Source organism: Dothidotthia symphoricarpi, assembly GCF_010015815.1.
Source record: "Dothidotthia symphoricarpi CBS 119687 unplaced genomic scaffold P153scaffold_1, whole genome shotgun sequence".
Lineage (NCBI taxonomy): Eukaryota > Fungi > Ascomycota > Dothideomycetes > Pleosporales > Dothidotthiaceae > Dothidotthia > Dothidotthia symphoricarpi.
In genome coordinates this window covers 1,488,120-1,511,660 of record NW_022985008.1, presented here as the reverse complement: position 1 = coordinate 1,511,660, position 23,541 = coordinate 1,488,120, and the positions used below count along the sequence as shown (strand labels likewise).

At 53.3% G+C, this 23,541-nt stretch overlaps 11 protein-coding genes across 11 annotated transcripts; 6 read left to right on the top strand and 5 right to left on the bottom strand.

Annotated features, from left to right (window-relative positions):
- Positions 1-1,670: 1,670 nt before the first annotated feature.
- Positions 1,671-2,248, top strand: P153DRAFT_380715 (uncharacterized protein; the record flags this gene model as incomplete). Its single annotated transcript, XM_033669954.1, has 2 exons — positions 1,671-1,893; positions 2,232-2,248. 2 exons carry the CDS (start codon positions 1,671-1,673, stop codon positions 2,246-2,248), a joined length of 240 nt encoding a protein of 79 aa, XP_033529290.1.
- Positions 2,249-2,526: 278 nt separating this feature from the next.
- P153DRAFT_305804 (uncharacterized protein) lies at positions 2,527-4,924 on the bottom strand (the record flags this gene model as incomplete). The annotated part of the gene is made up of 2 exons (XM_033664614.1): positions 2,677-4,924; positions 2,527-2,622 (listed from the first exon to the last, which is right to left on the bottom strand). Coding segments are annotated over exons 1-2 (2,166 nt in total), but the record flags the coding sequence as incomplete, so codon positions are not given.
- A 251-nt stretch (positions 4,925-5,175) lies between these two features.
- Positions 5,176-6,195, top strand: P153DRAFT_392207 (snare-like protein). The gene is made up of 5 exons (XM_033671130.1): positions 5,176-5,381; positions 5,437-5,563; positions 5,613-5,654; positions 5,704-5,749; positions 5,802-6,195. Exons 1-5 carry the CDS (start codon positions 5,195-5,197, stop codon positions 5,997-5,999), a joined length of 600 nt encoding a protein of 199 aa, XP_033529288.1. The 5' UTR covers positions 5,176-5,194; the 3' UTR covers positions 6,000-6,195.
- Positions 6,196-6,266: 71 nt separating this feature from the next.
- Positions 6,267-9,794, top strand: P153DRAFT_329751 (uncharacterized protein; the record flags this gene model as incomplete). The annotated part of the gene is made up of 3 exons (XM_033665404.1): positions 6,267-6,327; positions 6,374-6,442; positions 6,498-9,794. The coding sequence occupies exons 1-3, from the start codon at positions 6,295-6,297 to the stop codon at positions 9,792-9,794; spliced, it is 3,399 nt and encodes a 1,132-aa protein (XP_033529287.1). The 5' UTR covers positions 6,267-6,294.
- A 148-nt stretch (positions 9,795-9,942) lies between these two features.
- P153DRAFT_279736 (diphthine synthase) lies at positions 9,943-10,953 on the bottom strand (the record flags this gene model as incomplete). The annotated part of the gene is made up of 3 exons (XM_033663033.1): positions 9,943-10,543; positions 10,617-10,741; positions 10,819-10,953. 3 exons carry the CDS (start codon positions 10,951-10,953, stop codon positions 9,943-9,945), a joined length of 861 nt encoding a protein of 286 aa, XP_033529286.1.
- A 205-nt stretch (positions 10,954-11,158) lies between these two features.
- Positions 11,159-13,040, top strand: P153DRAFT_12225 (transcription factor spt3). The gene is made up of 3 exons (XM_033661982.1): positions 11,159-11,323; positions 11,855-12,775; positions 12,826-13,040. Exons 1-3 carry the CDS (start codon positions 11,273-11,275, stop codon positions 12,829-12,831), a joined length of 978 nt encoding a protein of 325 aa, XP_033529285.1. The 5' UTR covers positions 11,159-11,272; the 3' UTR covers positions 12,832-13,040.
- A 277-nt stretch (positions 13,041-13,317) lies between these two features.
- Positions 13,318-14,671, bottom strand: P153DRAFT_352815 (60S ribosomal protein L19; the record flags this gene model as incomplete). The annotated part of the gene is made up of 4 exons (XM_033666401.1): positions 13,318-13,467; positions 13,537-13,687; positions 13,792-14,061; positions 14,592-14,671. 4 exons carry the CDS (start codon positions 14,669-14,671, stop codon positions 13,318-13,320), a joined length of 651 nt encoding a protein of 216 aa, XP_033529284.1.
- Positions 14,672-14,966: 295 nt separating this feature from the next.
- Positions 14,967-19,031, bottom strand: P153DRAFT_362618 (uncharacterized protein). Its single transcript, XM_033667178.1, has 7 exons — positions 18,752-19,031; positions 17,222-18,604; positions 16,782-17,172; positions 16,423-16,727; positions 15,590-16,370; positions 15,297-15,458; positions 14,967-15,120 (listed from the first exon to the last, which is right to left on the bottom strand). The coding sequence occupies exons 1-7, from the start codon at positions 18,800-18,802 to the stop codon at positions 15,020-15,022; spliced, it is 3,174 nt and encodes a 1,057-aa protein (XP_033529283.1). The 5' UTR covers positions 18,803-19,031; the 3' UTR covers positions 14,967-15,019.
- A 199-nt stretch (positions 19,032-19,230) lies between these two features.
- Positions 19,231-19,746, top strand: P153DRAFT_278840 (uncharacterized protein; the record flags this gene model as incomplete). Its single annotated transcript, XM_033662981.1, has 2 exons — positions 19,231-19,432; positions 19,514-19,746. 2 exons carry the CDS (start codon positions 19,231-19,233, stop codon positions 19,744-19,746), a joined length of 435 nt encoding a protein of 144 aa, XP_033529282.1.
- A 1,865-nt stretch (positions 19,747-21,611) lies between these two features.
- On the bottom strand, positions 21,612-21,885 carry P153DRAFT_277673 (uncharacterized protein; the record flags this gene model as incomplete). The annotated part of the gene is made up of 2 exons (XM_033662947.1): positions 21,612-21,658; positions 21,738-21,885. Coding segments are annotated over 2 exons (195 nt in total), but the record flags the coding sequence as incomplete, so codon positions are not given.
- Positions 21,886-22,395: 510 nt separating this feature from the next.
- On the top strand, positions 22,396-23,094 carry P153DRAFT_380706 (uncharacterized protein; the record flags this gene model as incomplete). The annotated part of the gene is made up of 3 exons (XM_033669953.1): positions 22,396-22,724; positions 22,803-22,955; positions 23,010-23,094. The coding sequence occupies 3 exons, from the start codon at positions 22,396-22,398 to the stop codon at positions 23,092-23,094; spliced, it is 567 nt and encodes a 188-aa protein (XP_033529280.1).
- Positions 23,095-23,541: the final 447 nt, after the last annotated feature.

The window sequence follows — 23,541 nt, the reverse complement described above, 5'->3', positions numbered from 1 at the left end:
GTCGTGTTTACCGTTGGGTAGTGCCAACTTGTTGCGCAAAGAGAGTTGGAGGTGCACATGTAATATACAAATGTTGCTGATCAGGGACAGGAGAGCTTCGAGAACGTTTAGCCCTCGCCTACGGACCAATCCCGAGCGTCTGGTACTGGTCTGGGGAATGCAGCCCGTGGTATCCACTTTCCCCATCCTCACAAGCCTTACGCGTAGGATGAATGCACCTCAGGAGCGGTCAGGGAATAAGCTGTCCATCCGGGATATCACGGATCGATATTGCCGTTGTTGCGAATCAATGAGACACCGTGTTTCCCCACGCAGCCGCGATTGCTACTCGCGGACGGCTGCTAGGGATTGGTTTGCTTCTTCTTCCGTGTTATTATCTCAGCAAAGTCAGGTAGAAGGATGCGTGGGATGTCACAGATGGAGTCAGCTTGTTTTGGCCTTGTTCGTCACAAGCAAACCTTCGCTTTGCATGCTCGAATCTTGACAGTGTCAGCTGAAACCTCGGACGCCATGACGTTCCTCAATTCTGGAACCTTGGAAGGTAAAGATTTGGACGGAGGGTGGAACCAGCTCTATCCATGTGCAACGATGGAGGGGAGGCAAGGAGCGCAACCGTCCGCATCCCCGTATACGCCTCGGCGCATTTAATCTTTTGTTTTTGCTCAAAGCGTCTGTTCTTTCCGGCAAGACAAGAGTCTAGCCGTTTCCGAGTCAGGATTCAGCGGTGAATAGCGAAGCTTGTTTGTTTGCTAGCTATAAGAGAAAGGTGCCGCCTTTGGTCGCGGCGGTCTCAGATTCCATATCTCAGACATACATTTCGACTTTGAATTCCTCACTCACTCACTTTCTCCGGCCCCATCACTCGCTTTTCGTGTCCTAACCGAATCACTTCCCTTCACGGTCCGACTTCAGACATACATTCTCGCTTCCGACGTGTTGGCAACCTCTCAACACCATCCATAAACAACAACATCATCGCGCATTGAAAATCAATCACAAAGACGTAAGTAAGCCTCAATCCAGATATAGCCTGAATCTGAATTTACCCCCAACGCACCAACATGCCGCTCCCCCAATTTTCCTATCTTTTTCTTTTCTTTTCTGTTCCGTGTTCCAACGCATGCCAACGCACATGCACACCACACACACACACCACACACATGAACCGCGCACCTTCAATAAACCTACATCTGACTCGCATCCTACCTAGACTCTTCGGCACTCCCCCACACCAGCGATCCCGCACCCAGCCCCCCGGAACACAAGAAAAGCCAGCCGAACCCAATCAATTGCCAGCGAAGAAAATCAGCCGCGAACAACTCAGAGCCTGCCCGTCTTTGCGCCTACATCCGAGAGCAAGCAAGCCTTCCTTCTATTCTGGGACGTGACATCTCACCACGCAGCGTCACACAGCGGGCCGAGACGATTTTCTCCCGGTGTTGCCGAAAAGTTGAAGTATTAAATCTACCTTGGACTTGATATTGGTTGTTTTGCTTCAAACTTCTATCGCTTTACTCTCGTTGTTCAACGCGGTGTAAGACATTCGTTGCTTCTCTCACTCTTACCTGGATACACACCAAAACCCAACCAACTACTACCACCCTCTCCACGAAACACCCACACCAACCACACCCCTCCCTCCAAGAACAGAAAAGAGAAGAAAAATCAAAATGCCATCAACAGCCCCCCCCCGCCAACGCCTCTCCCTCCTCACAAACTCAACCCTCGGCCACGACGTAAGCGCCGCCTTCAAAGCCTCCCCCTCCGCCCCTTCCTCCCGCACAGGCGCCATTGTCGTGGGCGAAACACCTGCGCCGCCGCCGTCGCCGGTCGAGTACGCGTTTGCGTCGCCGAGTACGACGTGTTCTTCTGGGTATGAGTCGGGGGGTAGCGGTTAGTTAGGGGAAGGGAAGGGTATGGGTATGGGGATGGGGGAGTTTGGGGGTTTGGGGGTTCGATTTTCTTTCTTTCGCTGTACAGTTTGTTGTACGCCTTTTTTTTTTGAATGGGGTTATTTCTTGTATTTCTGTATGATTTTTTGTATGGATCGGGATGGGGATGTGGGTTGGGCATGGGTACTCTACGATATCATACTTCACGTTGAGTTTAGTGGACTTGGGGATTACGAGGGGCTGTTTTGGAATAACGAGTATATGGTAATGAGATTATGTTATATTATAGATTTTACTTCGATGATCGCTCGTTATTCGTAGTGCAACTTGTCGTTACAGCACAATCTGGTAGATGAATAGCAGTGATATATTGCCCCCTCTTTATCTACGATATCAACATCAACATACACGGGGAGAGTCTTGATCAACCACACGTTTATGATGGGATATGATATAGACATAGTAAACACCGCGAGACGATATCCTGAACGAATCCATTCATCTTACAGTTCCCACGCCCAACACATCATATAATCTCGTTAATCTACACATATCAAAACACCTCAATCACTCCACAAGGTATCTAACCCTCCTCCCCACGAACCCGCCCCTCCTTCCCCACACCCCGTCTCGCACCCACCTTAATCCCCCTAAAAAAATTCCTCTCCGGATTAACCGGCGCATCATGATCCGACTTCAAGCCAACATAATAGCTCAGCCGCAACGCACCCTCAACCGGCCTCATCTCATTCGCGTGATACTTCTCGCGCAGAACATCCCTGACGTGCTCAGAAGCCCTGGGAGGATTAACACTACGCACGTCATCAACAGGAGAGCGCGGGGTTACTTTGCGGAAGGGCAGGGGCGCGGGGCCCTGCGCGCGGAGGCTCTTGATCTTCTGGCGGAGGGCGGCCGTGTCGTGGAGGGGGGTGGTTGTGTGTGAGCTAGGGCGCAGACGCAGGATGTCTGATGGGTTGCGGAGGGGCTTGCCGGCTGTTATGGCTGCGTCGAGGGCGGCTTGGATGTCCGTGTCGTAGGCTTGTGCTTGGTCCATCATCTCGAGGATGGTGACCCAGTTCTGGTAGCGGAGTTCGTCGAGGGGGATGCCGGTGGGGCTTAGGACTGCTTTGCCGTCTGCGGGTGGGGGCGGTGGTGGCTGGTGGGGGTCGGTTGTGAAGCCTTCGTAGACGGCGCGCATGGCCTCGTCGTTGCCCAGCTGCCCGTGTCTGGGGTCTAGATGCATGTGGAAAGGCGATTTGCGGAGGTCGAGAGGCTGTCCGGACATGACGACGGCTTGGATGCTTTTCATTTGCGTCTTCAGGGCTTCCATTTCTGAGGTGAGTTCGCTGGTGGTTGGGTATTCGAACGATTGCATGTTGGGCACTACTTCTTTCTCGCTCAGCTGGGAGGTGATGGTTCGCTCAATGCTAGAAGTGATGGCGTGCGGTAGGCTGAGCAGCTGTGCTTTGAAGTAGTCGACATGGTTCGCTCGTCTACACGCCTTGACGAGCGTGGTCCAGTCTTCGAAGGGGATCTGCCTGCTCTCGGCTTCAGCGGATGAGACAACGCGCGACCAAAACTGCTCGATCAGGTCTTTGTTCCCTACGAGACCAGCCGCCGTGAGCACACTCCGGACTCCAATCGGGCCCAGCTCGAGACGCGCCGTGTTGATGTCCTGGAGAGTAGTGAGGAGCAGGTCAGGGACGCGCAGCCTGCCAGCGATGGCGATCAGCGAATCGAAGGGGTGGATCTGCGGCGACATGCCGGCTTGCAACAGGCCTGACAGGGTCTCGTGTGCAGCCACGACGATGGTATTGCGGAGCTGTGCGGCGTCCCCCTCGTAGTCTTGGCCGGGGGTCTGCTCGGGCAGCACCGCGTCGAAGGCTCGCAGGAAGGAGCCGACGTGGATGCTCTCGAGCTGGCCGCCCGCCTCCAGGTAGGCGTAGAGGGCGTTGGCAATGGCACGCAGGACCATGAGGCGGTCGGCGGGCGACGGGGACTCGGCCATGGCGGCGCGCAGCTTGGTCATCAGGGCAGTGACGTGCTTGGGGCGCACGACAATGCCGGCGCGGCAGGCGAGCATCAGGGCGGCGTAGGCTTCGGAGACGGGGCGCTCGGCCAGGAACAGCTCGAAGAAGCGCATGGGGGTCTGGGCGGGGTACAGGCGCAGGGCCGTGTCGAGGGCCAGGTAGGCGCGCTTCCAGTCGCGGGCCAGGATGCGGGCGGTCAGGATGCCCTGCAGCAGCACCGTGGGCAGGCCCGTGGTGAAGGTGGGCTGGGTGCGGTCGGCGACGATGGCGTCGGGCGAGAGGTGGTACTCGGCAAAGGTGCCCGGGAAGCGCTTCAGGGCGTCGGCGTACAGGTCCTCGAGCTCGGGCAGGCGCATGAGGCCGCCGTAGGCCATGAGCTCGATGGCGGCCCCGTAGGCGGCCTGCGACACGAACGACTCGTCCTGCTGCACCAGCCACTGCCACAGCGCATGGCCGTCATGGAAGCGCTTGAGGTCCTTGTAGATGCCCAGCAGGTGCACGAAGGCGTAGGGGTGCGGGTCGAGGGCGCCGCTGCGCGTGTCGGCCACGAACTGCTGCACAAAGGGCCAGAGGTCGGGCAGGGCGAGATCGGAGGCGTGCTTGAGGTTGCGGATGCGGACGTGCAGCACCTGGCCGATGCGGCGCGTGTCGTAGCGGTTCAGCAGGCGGGCCTCGAGCAGCGTCGGGTACAGCTCCATGACCTGCCTGATGTCACGGGTGTCGACCGCCCGCCGGAACTGCGTGACCAGGTCGGCCGTCTGGCGCTGCGACTCGTATCTGGCGCGCTGCAGCGTCTTGTCCTTGCCCAGGAACGACGGCCGCATCGTGTGCTGGCCCGTTGCCTCCCCTGATTTGCCTGCCCTCTTGCCCTCGGGCGCACTCGACCTGGCTGTCTTCTTCCCCTCGGCCTCACTCGACCTGGCCGTCTTCTTCCCTCCGGGCGTGGTGGCATAGTGGGCCCGCTGCGACGGCAGGCATGGCGGGGCGGCGGTCGCAAGGGGGGCGGTGATGCGCAGCAGACGGGGCGCAAGGAACGGAGCCGAGGGGCACACCAGGGCGGCGAGCGAGGTGCGCGACATCATCGACATGGCGGGTGCGGGTGGTGCCATGTCGACTTGCTCTCGTCAAAGTCTCCCACGGCTGCAGCACTTTTCGTCGGCCGCTAGCAACCTCCGTGCTTGGCCCATTCGCCGCTACGAGACACCTTTCCCCCACGCTCTGTGCTGCGCTTCCCATTGACGACGCCGACGACGACGATAACCTCTACCCGACATGTCGCGCCCTCTGACCCTCTTCAGTATCCAGGCTATCCTGATCCTCGCCATCGACGATGGCTCCCGCATCCTCACAAAGTACTACGCGAACCCTCACCCGCCCGCCGGCGTCCAGTCCGACTACCCCGGCCAGATCGCCTACAAGACGGTAAAGGACCAGAAGGCTTTTGAGAAGGGACTGTTGGGTATTACTTCTGGAGGATGTTGAATTGTCTTGGCAGAGTCTGACCCAGCTCGCAGAGAAAACAGCCAAGCAGACGACCGACATCATACTCTATGACCAGAAGGTCGTCGTCTTCAAGATGGAGTCGGACGTCATGCTCTACGTCGTGGGGAGCGCCCAGGAGAACGAGGTTCTGCTGTACAGGTACAGCAGTCGCAACCAACCACACAGAAGCAAGGCTAACACTCCACAGCGTCGTCCTTGCGCTGAGAGACTCGCTCAACATCCTGCTCAAGTGAGTTCAACGCCGAAACCCAGCCTGCAGCCCAGCCTAACCCACGTAGAAACTCCGTCGACAAGCGCACCGTCATCGAAAACTACGATCTCGTGGTACGTACCACCTCCCCGAACACGACATTACCAGCTGTGCTAACACCCGCAGTCGCTCGCCGTCGACGAGCTCGTAGACGACGGCATCATCCTCGAGACCGACCCCGTCGTTGTTGCTTCGCGTGTCAGCAAGCCCCCGGCGCAAGACATGACGTCGATGAAGAACCTCGACCTCTCAGAACAGGGCTTCCTGAACGCGTGGGAGTTTGGCAAGAGGCAGCTGGCGGAGAGGATACGGCAGGGTCTTTGAGTTTTGGGTTGCAGCGTGGATATGGCGTTGGAGGAGTTCACACGGTCAAAAGGGCATGGCGATTGCATACCCCTCCATGTCCAGGCACGATAGAAAGTACTTTTACGCAAGCTGCTGAAGACACGCAATCTCTTCATTGGCTTGGACATCAGGGTCTGTGTGAATAACCATAATTGAAGGGTGCGTGTTACTAAGCTCAGGAACATTTCGATGATCCTTGTACTGGCGCGTTCGTACTTCGTCATCGCATCCCACCTCAACCCCACCACCACAGAACTCTGCACACGACACCACTATGAAGCAGAGGTTTTCCAGCTTGGACGTCAAGGCAGGTTGCTCATACATGCGTGATTACTTGGTGCTAATTATCCCAGGTCATCGCCCACGAGCTATCCAAATCGCTTACCTCTTTGAGAGTTACCAATGTCTATGATCTCTCCTCGGTGCGCCACGAGCTTCTCATAGTTGAAGACGCCTCTCATACTGACAAACCCACAGAGAATCTTCCTAATCAAGTTCCACAAACCCGACCACCGCGAGCAACTACTCGTCGACTCTGGCTTCCGTTGCCACCTCACCGAATATGCGCGCACCACGGCAGCAGCACCCTCGGCCTTTGTTGCCAAGCTGCGAAAATACCTAAAAACGAGGAGAGTGACGTCAATCTCTCAGATCGGTACCGATCGCATTCTCGAGTTCCAGTTCTCCGACGGCCTGTACAAACTATACCTCGAGTTCTACGCTGGCGGGAACATTGTCCTCACAGATGGCGATTTGAACATCCTAGCCTTGCTGCGCAACGTGGAAGAAGGCGAGGAACATGAGAAGCTTAGAGTTGGATTGCAATACAACCTGTCGTTGCGGCAAAACTATGGCGGCATACCGGAGCTCACAAAGGACAGAATTCGCTCAAGTCTGCAAAAGGCAGTCGACAGACAAGAAGCGCAGCCTGCAGCAGCAGGGAAGAAGGCAAAGAAGTCGACCAAGGACATGTTGAGAAAAGCGCTAGCTGTATCCATAACTGAATGCCCTCCCCTGCTTGTGGATCACGCTCTGCACATCAACAGCTTCGATTCTACCTTGAAGCCAGACCAGGTTCTCGCTGATGAGGAGCTACTAGAGAAGCTTCTTCTGGTATTGCAGGACGCCAGAAAGATAACCGAGGACATCACAAACCAAGACCAAGTCAAAGGATATATATTGGCAAAGTCAGGCCCACCTGCACCGAAAACGGATGAGGACGACTCCTCCGACAAACCCAAGCTCATGTATGATGATTTTCACCCCTTTCGACCACAGCAGTTTGAGAACTCGGATTACACATTCTTGGAATTTGATGGATTCAACAAGGCTGTTGACGAATTCTTCTCGTCAATCGAGGGCCAGAAACTCGAGTCAAAACTGCAGGAACGTGAGCAGCAGGCGAAAAAGAAGCTCGAAAAGGCCCGAAAGGAGCATGCAGAACGGATTGGTGGCCTGCAACAGGTGCAAGAAACGAATTTCCAGAAAGCAGAAGCCATCCTTGCCAACGTGCACCGAGTTACCGAGGCGACTGAAGCTGTCAATGGGTTGGTTAGACAAGGCATGGATTGGGTGGACATTGCACGTTTGATCGAGCGAGAGCAAACCCAAGGAAACCAGGTTGCACAGCTCATCAAGCTGCCGCTCAAGCTCCACGAGAACACCATCACGCTGCTGCTTGATGGAACGAGTTGGGATCAAGAGCAAGATGATGATGAGGAAGGATACGAGACCAGCTCGGTCAGTGAGGATACAGATGACGAGGGTGACGACACAAAGAAAAAGGCCTCGCCTGTCAAGGTAGCCGCACAGCCAAAGTTGGCGATTGACATTGACCTCGGTCTGTCTGCCTGGGCAAATTCTACCGAGTATTTCGATCAGAAGAAGACTGCCGCTGGGAAAGAAGACCGTACAGTTCAGGCATCTACTATGGCATTGAAAAGCCACGAGAAGAAGGTCGCGGAGGATCTGAAGAAAGGGCTGAAGAAAGAGAAGGAAGTGCTGCGCCCCGTGCGGAAGACGCAGTGGTTTGAGAAGTTTCTCTACTTCATCTCATCGGACGGGTATCTGGTTCTCGGCGGCAAAGACGCGCTACAAAGCGACATCATCTACAAAAAATACTTCCGGAAGGGGGATGTCTTTGTGCATGCTGATCTGAAGGGCGCATTCCCTATGATCATCAAGAATAACCCAAATTCTCCAGACGCCCCAATACCGCCATCAACATTGTCGCAAGCCGGAAACTTTTCTGTCTGCACGTCCGAGGCGTGGGACTCGAAGGCGAGCATGTCCGCGTGGTGGGTTTTGAGCGAACAAGTCAGCAAGATTGGCCAGACTCGCGAGTTCCTCGGGCCTGGCATGTTCGACATCAAGGGCAAGAAGGAATATCTGCCGCCGGCTCAACTCGTTGTCGGTCTTGCCGTCATGTTTGAGATCAGCGAAGAGAGCAAGGCTCGTCACCTGAAACATCGTGTTACGGGAACAGTTGAGCCCACTACTACAGAACCTGCCCCGGAAGCGGCCGACGAGGCAAAGGGTTCAGATGATGGCAAAGACGCCGATAGCGATGAGGAGGAAGATTTCCCAGATGCGAAGCTGGCGTCCGAGTCAGAAGATGACTTCCCTGATGCGAAAATCGATCACTCAGATGAGAGTGACCGCGAATCCGAAGCCGAGGAACCTTCCAATCCTCTTCAGTCAAAGACCGCAGACGCCCGGGCCGACTCCGACGATGAGGATGATACTCCATTTACAAAAGACAACTCTCAGCCTGCTGTGTCTGGAGGCAAAGACGATTTGTCTGGTAACGACGAGTCAGAAGACGATGCTGGTTCCGTCGCCGATTCCGAGCAGACCCACGGAACCACAACACGCCGTCATCTATCAGCGAAAGAACGACGACTGCTTAAGAAGGGACAGCTCCCAGGATCCACTCAACCCCCATCCGCGTCGACACCCACTGGTGACGATGAAGCAGCGCCCACCGAAGACAACACCACCACCCCCCCAAAAGCACCAGGCACCGTAACATCCAAAGCGACCAAAGCCAGCCAAGCGCCCCTCCCACGAGGCAAACGCGGCAAAGCAAAGAAACTCGCCTCCAAATACGCCGAGCAAGACGAAGAAGACCGCGCCCTCGCCATGCGCATCCTAGGCTCCAAATCCGGCCAACAAGCCGCCGAAACCGCCGCGCTCGAAAAACGCCAAAAAGAAGACGACGCACAAGCAAACAAGCAGCGCCGCCGCGAGCAACACCTCCGCGCCCAGGCAACGGGCAAAGCAGCAGAAGAAGCCCGACTCGCCGCCCACGCCGCCCCACCAGCAGCAGAAGACGACCACGACGAAGGCGACGAAGCACTAAAAGCCCACCTCCTCAACCTCGACGCCTTCACCGGCCGGCCCCTCCCAGGCGACGACCTCCTCTCCGCTATCCCCATCTGCGCGCCCTGGTCCGCCCTCGCGGCGTATAAATATAAAGCTAAGATCCAGCCCGGCTCCACGAAGCGCGGGAAGGCCGTCAAGGAGGTCCTCGGCATCTGGGACTCGGCGGGTAAGGATGCAAAGGCTACGGATCGGCTGGCGCAGGATGTCGAGCGTATTTGGCCAAGAGAGATGGAACTCATTCGTAATTGGAAGGAATTGGAGGTTGTGGGTATTGTGCCCGTGGCGAAGGTTAGGGTTATGATTTCGGGGGGGAGGAAGGGCGGGGGTGGGGGCGCGGCGAAGAATGGGGGGAAGGCGAAGAGGGGGGGGAGGGGGAGTAAGAAGAAGTGAGGTGGTGTGAAGTGAGGGGGTTGTAGGGGGGGTGAGGTGTTTATGCTGTGTAGATGGGGAGTCGGATATGATCAAGAAAGCATGACTTGGATTGAAGACGTAGTTACTTCTAACACCGTATTTCTTCCCGCCTAGCTGTAGATTCCACCTACGACTTTCCCTCATAATCCCTCGCCCACACCCGTCTGAAAACCTCCTTATCGACAGCAAACTCCTCCAAAAAGTCCCTCTCAAGATCATGCGTCCTCGACCCCAACAACACCAGACTATGCAGCGGCTTCCCCAAATCCGCATCACAAAGCTGACCCAGCGTGCCCGCCACAATCTTCTCATCCTCAGCACCCACGCGCGCAACCCCAACCGCCAGACTCTCCCTCGTATAAACCCCCAGCTTCTTATCCTCCTCCTCCACCTCCAACATCTGCCGCGCACACTGCGCAACCGTCATGTAGCGCGGCGGCTCGTAGATGCGCCGCCCGCGCGCCATATTCTCCAGGCTCTGCTCCTTGACCTTGATGTCGAGGAGGACGAGGGTGTGCAGGCCTATAGCGGCGTTTTCGGCCACGCGGTCGTAGAAGGATGCGGGCTTCCAGTTGTCGAGGAAGAAGACCATGGAGATTGTTTGCCCGAAGTTGTAGAGTTGGAGGCCTGTGGTGCCGATTGAGGTTAGGATGCTGGCGTTGGGGATGGAGCGCGTGGGGATGGAGAGCTCGCGTGCGCGGAGGACGAGGTCGGTGTGGGTTGTTGCGCTGGGGGGGGTGTTAGGTTGTGTTTTATTGTGTTCTGGGGAGAGAGAGGGGATGGGGGATGGGGGGAAAGTACCCGAATGGATCGCCTACGACGAGGAAGGCGACGTCTACTGTATCTGCGTCTTTGAGGATGTCGTCGCTGGACGACTCGACCATTTCGCGGTCGGCAATGATGACGGATCGGCCATAGAAGGCTTCCTACTACCGTGACAATTAACACCCCAGTCTTGCGTTTCTTATAGCAATGTGTGCGTGGGTTCATGGGAAAAACTCACAAGCACATCCTTCTCCACGAGCAGCACCGCCGTGTACGCCTCGAGATAGACGCGCGACGCCTTCTTCACTATCTCCAGGCCCTTGACCGTGATGTCCTTTTCATCCGCCAGACCCAATCCCACGAGGTACAGCATATTTGCCTGATATTTGCACGTGAGCAGTGAGCGTGCGATAGTGTGAATATCGAAGTCGTAGTGGGGGTGGTCGAAATTCACAAAACTTTGGCGGGGATGTGGTAGGGCTGAGCTAAGGATTGGTCTAGACTAAAACGTTCTAGTGGACCGCAAACGCGTGCTGGGAGACACGAGACATCAAGGTACGGTCGCAACAACTATCTCTCTTTCTCTCTTTCTCTCCCCACCCCCGCTGTTGCGCTGCATACTGTGCGTTCTACCGCGTACGTAACGTATTTATATTCCGTCGCGAGGGGAGCTGTCCTGAGCGCGTGACGCCATGTCGTCGGACAAGGATAAGATGGCCAAATACCGGACGGAGATTCAACAGGTCAGTAGGTCTCGCGCGTACTTCGTTTCCTTGTCGAGTCGTTTTCCAGTCTTCATTCATATGCGGAGAGTAATGCTGTCGTGACTCTCTTTTCTCTCGTCTACGTCGCTTTTCTGTCAGTTGTGCTATATGTATCACTGGATCTATCGTTTCTTATCTAGGCGACGACTTGTATGAGCTGTTACTCGTCAATGCTTCTAGTCTATTGTGGTTATACACTGCATGTTGCACGATCCATTTCTTTACGTCTTGATGATAGCTGAGCTATCTCTCAACTTCATCCGTTTCTTCACACATATCAACCATCATCTGGCCTGCACTCTCTTTCACTGTCATCTCATCTTTCGTTTTTCAAAACTCTTGTTCAACCGTCTGGAACACGTTCGTCGCACTCCTACCTTGTCACTTCTCTCACGCATCTTGTCTACCAATCATGGCATCATATACACATCTCTCCCGTCAACCTCACGCTCCTCATCTCCCTCCCGTCTCTTCCCCACCAGCACACCACTAATCCTCCCACGCCCACAGATGATGTTTGTCTCCGGCGAAACCGGCGACCCCTCACCCGAAACCACCACCCTAATAGAGTCCATTGTGCAAGACCAAGTCCAACACATACTACGCGAATGCACCGCCCTCGCCACGCGCCGCGGCAGCAAATCAATCTCCACAGACGACCTCTTCATGCTGATCCGACATGACCGCGCCAAGATCTCCCGCCTGCGCCATTTCCTGCAGTGGAAAGACGTGCGGCGCAGTGTCAAAGACTCCGACGACAAAGGCGGTGACGCCGGCGCCGACGTAGCAGCCGGGGACGCCGATCTAGCCGCGGGTGTCGTGGGCGCGGGCTCTGGTCCCTCCGGCCCCGAAGCAGGCAAGAAAGCTAAGCGCGCAAAAGTCGACTTGGTATGGGATGTGCACTCATTCTTCACGGAATTCCCGCCGCTGAAAGACGACGTCGAGGACGAAGAGGAGGAGGAGATGAACTACGCGACCTTGCAACGCTTGAAGAACGCAGACGAACGCACAAAGAACATGACGCGCCTCGAATACGTGCACTGGTCCGACTGTCGCCAGGCCTCGTTCACGTACCGCAAGGGCAAGCGCTTTAAGGAATGGGCTGGCTTCGGCCTTATTACTGACTCGAAGCCGTCGGATGATATCATCGATATCCTCGGCTTCTTGACGTTTGAGATTGTGCAGACGCTGACCGAGGAGGCACTCAAGGTCAAAGATGCAGAGGATCTGTACAAGAAGAACACGGGTGGAGAGCAGAATCGGTTGAAGAGGAAGAGGGAGAGGGGTCTGTTTGATCCGCCAGAGGAGGCTAGGGAACCCGTGCAGCCGGGCCATGTGCAGGAGGGCTATCGGAGGTTACAGAGGGGGAATAACAAGAGTCGAGCCATGCTCAACTTCACGAGGAACGTCCATCGCGCGGCTTTGAAATTGGTACGTAGTATAAGAACTTGTGTGTATGAGCATGTGCTAACACGAAACAGATCTGAAAGATAGCGACACTTGTATGGGAGTTGGGAGTTTGTATCGGTATATTCTTTTCACGGTTTTGTGATACCCATGGACAGGTTGACACCACATGGTTTGGTATGGAAAGTTTCAGCCACTCATTCATAAAGAAAATATTTGTTGGCATGGCTGGTTGCCCACCGAGCACTGACGTACAAGCGCACAAGTATCACCACTAAAGCAACGCAAGCAAGAAAACAGCACATGAAAAGAAGACCAACTCCAAGATTGACCACTCGTTTCTACTGTGTCGATGCTAATGCATTCCATATCCCTCGTGTGGACATTCATAACATCGATGTTCGGAGACGGTAGCCTGTTAGTCGAGCATGCATGGAGAAGAGCTCGTTTGCATAAACCCAGACGTACATGAAACATGACCATAATGCCCCAGATAGAAAGGAGATTGACGCCCTCCTTTAACCTTGAAAAGACCCACGCCAACTGTTCGTCATGTCGCCCATCGTTTACTCCTCGCCCTCGCCCAACTGCGCAGCACGCTTCTGCTGCACACGCTCCTGCCTCCTCTCCCTCGCGGCCTTGGTCTTCGCACGCTTGGCATCCATCTCCTCCTTGATGACCCTCTCGCGGGCCTTCTCGGCCTTGGCCTTGTGGATCTGCAGTGAATGTCAGTTGCCAGGCCTTGAGCGGGGTTGGACATAGTCATGATGTCATGGCAAACGTACGTGTTCAACGAGAGCACGCTTGTGCTTGAAGGTGTTACCCTTGGACAGGTGGTACAGCTCGTGGTAGAGGTGCTTGTCGATCTTTCCGGCGGCACGGTACTTGACGAGGAGACGGCGGAGGACACGGAGGCGGCGCATCCAGAGGACTTGGCTATAGACATGCGCATCAGCATACGTTCCTGAACACCCATTCACCGCACTCCATCGTGTCTTCTCCCGCAGATGTGTTGTAATGGTGCTATCGAGGTTGCATACCTTGGCATACGAGCGTCCGCGGTACCCTTCCTCTTACCGAAACCACGGTGTCGGCCGATTCGTCGGGCAGCGGTCAGGGCACGTGCACGAGCACGCGAGTGCATGGTGACTGGCTTGCGGATGATGAGGCCATCCTGGACGAGCTTGCGGATGGTCTGACGGGAGTTGGCGTTGGCGATTTCGCTGGTCTCGTTGGGGTCGAGCCAGATCTTGCGCTTTCCGCATCCGACCACGGAGGCCGCGAGGCGCTTCTGAGTGCGGAGGTTGACCCTGTTGACAATGTCAGTCAGTATGGTGTTTTGGCTGGAGCCGTGGGTGTCGTGTGAGAGATTGTGTAAAGAGGGGTTCGCCACGTCTCGAGTCGCTTGTCGAACGCAATCGCGAGGCGTGGCGGGTGTTGGAGGTGCGAAATTGCTTGTCGGCCATGGGCAGTGATGCAGAGATTCGTATTTCTTACATTTTCGATGCTGTTGTCGGCCGTGGTCGTGGGTGGTGTTGCGAGACTTACCGTGACGAGAGAGTATTTTCGAGTGCGCAGCGATTGTCAGCTAAGCGACCCGCCAAGCCGCGCTATCGTCGTCACGTGTGCCACGCCATCTGCCATCCTGCGACAGCATTCAAACAGTGTTGCATATTCTAGTCATTGATCTTGGTAGGAGTTGTTATTGTCCCTCACATGTCAGTTTTCACAATGGCTGTGGGTAGCTTCTGAGCTTGCATAGCTCCTTCTTTTGTGAGATGTCTGAGCTCTCGATTGCCCACCACTTCACTACTCAACAGCATTTTACACGACTGCATACCATGTTGTTCCAAACCGGTTACCGATAGGTTCCCTCTTGTTAGTTCCGACTGGCACCCTGTTGCAGATGTCGAGAGTCATTGTGACTCATTCTAGGTCCAGATCAGCGATCAAAGCAGACTAAGCTGTCGTCACGAGAGGCACCGCGGAATTACCTAAATGGCAACGATTACAGCACTGCGTCCAAGTTGGACTCAAGCAATAGATCATATGCCTTGTACAACTTGAATGATTATGAACCTTTCAAAGCCAGGCCAATTGATCTCATTAAACTCAGCAGTCGTTAGCGAAGTGATGCAATTCGCATTCACACTAAAACCATTCGAATTTCTATCGTATACATGGAATTCATAAGCAACTCTGAGTTCAAGGGAGCATACATGGTTGGTAGCCAGTCTTAATTTGAATAAGTTTTAACGATATCTTCGCTTATTGCAATTTCAAGTCTTCCTCATTCAACACGCCGTACAATTTTTCAATTTCCTGTCCGATGATACCGAGGTCGTGGGCTAGTTGGCCAGTTACAAGTGCTATACATATTGTCAGCGAGTATTCCTGCAATAATGAGACACAGGCGAGCCGCTACGGCTTTATACAAGCTGAATAGCTCCAGCGACCTTTCCAGTTTCTGTTCGGAAACTGTATATGAGAGATTACAGGTCATATGGCGTTGTATGGATTCATAAGCACAAGATATGTGACTCACCGTAAGCATAGAGTAACTCGTAGTCTTCGTCCTTAGCAATGACTTTGCCGAGCCCAGATTGTCTGAACTCGAAGAGTTTGGCTAGCAGTCGATCTCTTGTATGGTCCACGTTGGGTAGCACATCATTCAGTGGGTATGCCAATTTCATAGAAGACGCCATAACTATGGGTTGTTAGCAGATGATTCATCAGATCTAACAGCGCACTATGGTAGTCACCAGACTGACCAATGCGCGAGACACATCGGGTAGCCTTTGATCAAACATTAATGGCGAGGAAAGAAAAGTTGCTTACCTGAGAACAAATGACTAATTCGCCAGCTCAGCTCTGTCCACTGTTTCTTCGTGTATTTCAGAATCTCCTTCTCTCCCTCTGACGCCTTCAGGTCTTTTAAGATGACGACGTTCATCGCGTGGAAACTATCCAATATACGACTGGTCGCGTCCAGAATGACTCTGAAACTCTTGTCCGGAAATGGACCTCTCAGTTCAAACTCTGACGAAGCCGATGCACGAAGTGTTTCCAAATGACTCAAGAAGCGCCGTAATTCGAGTTCTTCATGTTCACTCATGTACGAATACGGCCGGTGTATGTCGCCATTATTGGCCTCAACAAGTAAGGTCTGTAGAGGACCGCGCTTCCAGAGAAGACCCATTTTGAGCCACAAGAGCGATGCGCCTTTTTTGAGTTTGCGTCGTGCTGAGATTGGCCATATGACTCTAGTGACGATGATACCCCAGAGACAACCAACCATGACAGCAACGACACGGTGAAGAACGATCTCCCAGATCTCAGGTGATATACCGCCTTCATCATCGTCGTTATCATCATCTTTGACTGACAATGAGTAGGCGTATAGCGCGGAGAGGTTGTAGGTGAGCAGGATGAAACGACCCATAGGCCCTTTACCCATTCCTACAATGATGTAGAAACAGAGGAGAGAGACTATCCACCCGAAGAACCCAAGTATGTAGGGATTTTCGTCGGCCACGATCCATGCAACGATTGCATATACAGCCCCTAGGCAGGTACCTGCAAACCGTTGGAACCCGGTTGTGTTGGAAGCGCCAATTGTCTGATCGTGGTATTAGACATAATGCATCCGAAAACCACGGACTTGAACGTACCATTGAGCAGACCAGCATGTATGACAAAAGACCCCACTCACCACGCCAATGGCCATAAAGGGCCTTTGTTGGCCTGATGAAAGACCACATGGCGTAAAGCACGGCACCAATGCCGACCTTGACAGCGTATTTGAGATCATCTCTTCTAAAAATAGATAAAGCTACCCAAGTGCGATATGAGAGTGGTTGCTTATTCATGGGTTTGTATGGGTCGCCGCGATTTGACTTTCGATAGATCGGGTTATGAATTTCATGTGAGCCACCAGGCGTTTGACTTGGGCCCTCGTTAATCAAATTCACTTGCTCTGGCATCTATTAGCACTTTGGAATCTCGAATACAGCAAGTGAGTGTAACCTACCGGAGTCGTCGCCAGAACGCTTATTTTTACGCCAAAACTTCAGCCAGCTCCATGTTCTTCGACGCGGGTGAAGATTTACGTTTGCTTTCAAGTCTTCGAGTATGTCCAAAAAGGTCACCATGTCTTCGGCGAAGTCTTGCAATGAGGAACTAAAATAGCCACAGCTTGCAGCGACCTCTTCGAAGTCGGCGGCCACTGCAGCCGAACCAGTCTTCGACGGTATTTTGCTCTGGTAAATCACGGAGAGAGCTTCTTGTCTAGCATTAGAAAAAAGAGCCTTCGCGTCAATGAGACTGTGACGAAAATGCTCGTTGATAGCCATGTGGTATTCGGGTCCAGGGCCAAAAGGGAGCTCGGAAAGTATTTCACGTAGTGTGTACGCAAGCGATTTCTGTAACTATCAACACGCTGAGTAGATGGACATGAGAGCTCTGGCTTACCATCGGCGGTCCCAACTGGGCGATAAATATGGAGAATATATCAGCGGGCGTGAGATTGTTGGAGTGGATAAAACTTGGTATTCCAGCAATATCATTGGTCTGGCTTGATTCATCATCCGACCCATCCGCAAATGCTTCCATAGGGCTCTCCGGTAATTCATCGATCGAGGCGAGAATGCTAGTCCGACGTTCTGTGTGACTGAGACTTGGGGAATACATCTGAGGAGGGCTTTGAGACATCGTGTGTTCTGAGAATATGGACGATGTGACTGTGCCGTTAGCAGGTATACTGTCCGATAGTGGCCCACTGCTTGTGCTTGATTGAGCGAGGAGCGTGAATTGTGTTTCTGCAGCACTTCGCAAGCCACCGATGCTCTGAATCAACGTCTCCAGGCACTTGACCAGACGTGCGTTGATTCTATACTCATCCTCGGTGCCAAGAACATAGTATTCGAATTTGGCTTCTCCCAGGTTCTTGACCAACGTCTTGTAAGTTGACTTGCTTTGATTCGAGGCTTTTACAAACGAATCGTTCTCGAGATCTTGCTGTTCGCCAGAGAGGAAGCTACGAGTGATACCATTGAGTATCTCGGCCATTGCATCGGTCGCTTGAATGAAAGTATCGCGAAATTCAGTCCGCGCTGAGGTCGGCCTCACAAGAAGAGAGACCGCTGCGGATGCTGTACAACCCATGATGATCATCTTCAATACTTGCCAGACTTTGACATACGAAAACTTGGCGGCCTGAACAGCCCCTTCTTTCGTCAACACCGTAATCAGCGCAAGAGAAGTCAATGAGCAAGCAACGTTGACGAGTGGGTTGCCCAGCTTTTGCTTAGTCCAGCCTACAAGTCCCAGGCCTCCGCCGCAAAACACGATAAGTACGATGACATGGCCTAGGACAAGATGGTGGTGATTTCCAAAGTACGCGGAGACAGCCATGCTAGAAAACGAGATGAAGGCCGCGTATAGGAAGGCAGCAAATGCTAACAAAACGGCTTCAAGCATACTGCCAGCTGACCGTGCTGGGTGGAAGTATACCGTGATGGTAGCCACGATGTGCTTTCCATCGTTCTTCCCCAGTAACCCAGCAATTTGGGGAACGAAAGTAGCTAGCGACCCCAAAATATATGCCAGCGAGCACTTGAGTATTCCAATACCTGTCGGAGAGGTCGCGTACGCGTAGGTTTGTCGAATTCGGTACTTGCAGGTTTCCTGCAGACGTTCGACTCTGCCCATGTCTTCGTGTCGTGTAGGATCATGTTGACCTGGCGCAAGCAGAAACTCGGTAGACTCGGTTGGACGGTGGTACGATCTTCGAAGTGTGAATGATTTCTTGACGCGCTCGCCAGTCTTCGGTTGTATCATCGTTGCCGACCGCAGCTGTAGTACATAGTCAGCTTTGTTCAGTAATTACTCATCATGTATAGCGCAGCCTGTGTATGTTGAACACTGTATGCGCTTCTCATCAACCCTACAAAGAGAACTGAAGACTTCCAGCTCTATATTTCCGAGACCAGGAAGGCTTACGCTGGGTCGCAGATAACGGCGCTCTGCCATCGTCTGCGGAGACTCGCTCATCGTGACCGTTCGACAATACTATAGTCTGGTATTCTGTCTGACCACGGTGGGACGAGGAGAGTCGACGCGACGCTCTGGCGTTGCTTCAAATCCCTGCCTAAGTCACTGTGCTGATGACGCCGATGCCAAGCCGAGCCCCAGTCATGTCACCAGACGTTGTCGAGGTTTCTGCACCAGACAAGTTTACATAGGTACTGTCATGGACACTGATCATCAAGCTCGACCTCTGCCTCCAAATGTTTATTTCGAAACCCGCCAACAAACACGCGCAAGTGGAGCGCCTTCCTTTCGGGGGACGTTACGCCGCTAGCTACCTGATCTGTGGGTCGGCCCATGCTTAGCGTCTTTACCTAAGCAATAGCTCACGACATGTTGTTCTCCGACTTTTTGTTCTCTGCGCGACGAGTGCAAACTTCGACAACGCTACCATGGAGGAAGACGATATCGCCGCTGCCATGGGCTTTTCGTCCTTTGGCGGTACCAAGAAAAGAAAATACGACCAGGCGAATTCACCCAAAGCTAAGGCCGATGTCAGTGGAGCCAATACCACAAAACTAGGAATGAGATCAAAGGTTGCAGCGAGCAGTGAACATGAGGATTTTGAGACTCCACATGCTAGTTCGGCCACTGGTTCTGTACATCAGGCGACGTTGCTCCAGTCACATAGCACACAGAAGCCGCCAGCCACCACAGGTCTCGCTAGTTTCTTAGCCCACGGTCAGACGCTCCCAGAGATTCCTCGCGAAACTCGTCACGTAGCCACTACTTTTACTCCGGTTGATACATCTGCTACAGAGACGATGTCTTTTGGTGGTCCTCCAATCTCTCGTGGTGAGCTGAATACTCTTCGGTTCGGCGTTAAGGATGAAAAGGGCGATACGGTCTACTTTCTGCCCAGTTTTGTGGAGGATCCGTGGGAAAACTTTATGAAAAGTGATAAGTGAAGGCACATCGTAAGTATTACTGTTGGCTCCGCCTTAGAATTGGCTAATGCTTTGATAGACGGAAGCACGCAATCTAACCATGCTTGGCTTGTGCGCGCTACACCAACATACCGGTATCGAGACATTTCTCACAGAGATGGTGCACCAACGAGACTTGCCATTCTACCTTTTTAAGCATTGAATGCTATGGACATCGGCACGTTAGGAGAGAGTCATCCCGTTACTATAAACCAAGTGGGTTGAGATTGCTCTCATGTCTACAGTTCGACCAAACCATCATACTCAAAATGTATTATCTACTGGTATAACGCCCGAGGGAGCCATCAATCAATTGCTGCTACTTACTGGAGCCGCCCTACACGACTTGGGACGAAACCTGCAAATCGCACCTGCCTCGAAATACAACCTGAACGTACAGCAATTCTAATAGCTTTGTTCAAAGCATCACACCGACTGTTTTGGGATGCCGCCACAAACATGCACGAAGCAAGTCACCTGAGACTTATCAGCCCTCATTCTATAAACCAAGAACACGTTTGTTATTCATGAAACAACTTTGACCAGTAACTTTGTGAGCTTCTGATAACCTTTCGGTACCATCCGACCTGGTTTTCCCATCAGGAACAATTTTGAGGAGTAATAGGTCGACTCCTGGATGAGATATCAGAGATTGGCCGATTGCTCTATTCCATCGAAGAAGTCCGGCTCAAGGAACCGTGCTGATGAAGCTCAGTGTTTCATGCTCACTACTGGATAAGGTGTAACAACTGAACGCTGGGATCAAGATATCCTTGTTCCCGCTGTCAAGAAATAGCGTTATCCATTTCGGGGAATGCTAGGCGAGCTCCTCGCATCCAATTCCTGACTTTCGGGCCATCCTTCCTATGAACCTGTGGAGCATGAGTGGCCTTGGTTCTTTGGTTCGCATGATCCCAGCAGCACATCCGTACTAGCACAACGCTATCAGCCTCTCAGCTCGTTAGGTGCATAGTTCCTGCGTAGAAATAGACCTAGTTCAATGTTCTGGCCTTCTATTGGAGAAAACATAGCGAAGGCAAACGCCCACAACGTTGGAAGTTAGTACTACGGTACATCTTGTGGTTCACCACGCGCAGTTCACATGGTCGACTTCAAGATCTGTAACACTAGACCAGTTCGTGACAGCCACTTTCATGCCAATAGATTAGACCTTTTTGAAGCAGTCTCTCTCGTTTGCCAAACCGGGACGATCTTTCGTGCAGATCCCGCTCTCTCCAAGTGTTGAATGACTATAGCAATACCGCAGCGACACGACATATAAATTACCCAAACCATTGGAAGTAGTGTCCGCACCAGAGGGGCCCCTGTCGGAAGAAATCAGGATGGCGAACGATAGCACTATGTCAGGGGGATTGCGTGCATGCCGGAGTGGTCACCTGAAGCAATTGAAGCTAGACGGGCTTCTTCACCGCCACTAGGAGGCCACTTCTGCAAGAACCTGCCATTCTGATAGGAACGTGTACGGACCCCAGCTTTGGTGTCGTGTAATGTTGCTCTAAGCAGGGATCTTCTTCGACCTTGGGCTATCAGGGCGCCAAGTTCAGCCTGCATGAGGCGTTGTGTTCGCCAGCACAGCCAATTGACTGTTGTTTGCTCCGTCCGTATAGGTTCTTGCGAGGATGACGCACCATAGCGGGGCTTTCGCCGGACCGAACATTTCTCGACGACAATTCATGACTACAATCATCATACGCACGCGATGTTGTCCGCCGAGAACGCTGCATGGCTGGAGCTGGCGCAATCTTCCATGATTTATCGCGAACGGGTTCCGCCACCGGTCTGCTGCTTGCAAGCCGATCATACTGCTTCTCCACATGCCTTTTCCAGATTTTATGCCCAAAGGCGCTGGCGTGCTGTCGAGCCAACGCATCAACTTGACAACACTTAGCATGCCTGTCAGGCAGACTATCCATGCACATACAGTAATCCTCCGTCGCTGCTTTTGCTATGACATGGGCGTATGCATCTGCCGCGCTTGTGATGCGTTGCTGCCTTTACCGATGCAGTGTTACCGGTCATCCACGGCAATACTTCTGAGATTCCAATTTTTTGCCATTGTTCGCCAATTCGCCCCATTGAACCTTCCCGCTGACACGGGCTGAACGTTTACTTTACTAGCTGCTTGCTCTGGCCAATTGACTTTGTGTTGAACTCAGTCATCCCGCTGAGCCATCCTGGATCGACTACAGTCTACTGCTCGGGAACTCTTCCAGCCCAGTCTAAATGACGCTTTTCAAGGACGGCCCCAGCGGCAAGAGACCTCAGTGGACGTAAGGCTATGCAGGTTTATCATCAAGCGAGCGGGGTTACGAAGAAGAGACGGCATGAAGGGGTCAATGCTACACCCGTTGATCCAGCATGCACTCCGTCTTTGCCGACAAAGGTATAAAAGGAGGCCATCAGTGCTGTCTGGACATCTTTCCTTTCCTTCAGCTATCCACAGACTTGAATTCTCTACTCTGTTGTTCTACGGTTCATCTGTCCCCGGCACACTCAAAACTATCACTTCACACATCCTCCATCGAGACCATCGTACCTACGACTCTCGACCCACAATACTCAACACTCAATTCACTTTCCAACCTATCTTACTCCCTCCGTCTTTTCACCATGCCTGCTACATACTATACCTCCTATCCCTCGACTTCATATCCCATCAACGTGCCTCAAAAGCCGGGCTATGCTCAGTACTACCCACCTCAACATAGCTATGGACGCGTATCAGGGTCACCACCCGAGGCTCCCGATAGCATCACTACTTCTGGCGTTCCATCTTACGAGCCATCGGCGGCATCAAGCAACTATGCCGGCAGTGCAAGCGAGTACGAACCTACCAGCGGTGCTGCCAGCATTGATCTCCTAGAGTATATGGGTAATCGCCTGAATGGCTCGTTTGACCCGATGCCACTGGATCGCAGTTTGGTAAAGCAGGCACAAACGTAAGTTACCGGAATCCTTTGCCACTGACCATTGTCCGTGTAGCAATGGCGAACAAATGGAGACTGACATCCTTTCAGATCTGGTGAACTGAACGCCAAACACCGCGAACTTCTCGAGCTCCAGGCACTCGCCCAGCGACGATTGGCAGGCGCACGATCCAACTTTGCAGACGGCATGAGAGCCGCAAAAGAAGTGCAGAAGGATCTGCAATGGACGCAGAAGCGAGTAGAGTGAGTGGCTCACAACTGCGGATTCATGAGCTTTTGAGCTAATTACCTGCGCAGCGCACTGAACGAGCGAGCAGCAGCCAAATACCCCGAGCAATACGAGTCCGCTCAACGTCGGTACCCAGCTCCAGTGGACTGCTAAGTTAGCAGCTGCTCAAACCCGCCTCCTGTCATTGTAGATGATCCTCTATACACTCTTCGGTTTTCTACGAAAAAGCTCAGCAATTTCCTGTCAGTAATTATCTTGGGACTACGTTCGCTTTCCTGGCATTTCTTATCTCAAATTAAATCCGCGCATGTGCGGGAGGTCATGAACTGACGTCCCCGGTCTCCGCTCCACTCCGCTCCACCCCTCGCGCATGGCCTTGCTGTTTTAGCGCCCATGCCCCATCTTGTTTTCCCAACCGAATATGACGCGGTACGGCCCGCTGCAGCTTGATATCTACCGAGCGAATAGCGGCTTTTCTAGTGGAAACCACGCGGCAAGCAGCGTGGCTTCTTGTGAGCGGTCCAGTGTTCCTGCGCGAGGCTGCGAACTGGTGGGCACTCTTGATTCGACTGGAGCGGGACAATGGGTTATGGGGCCGGC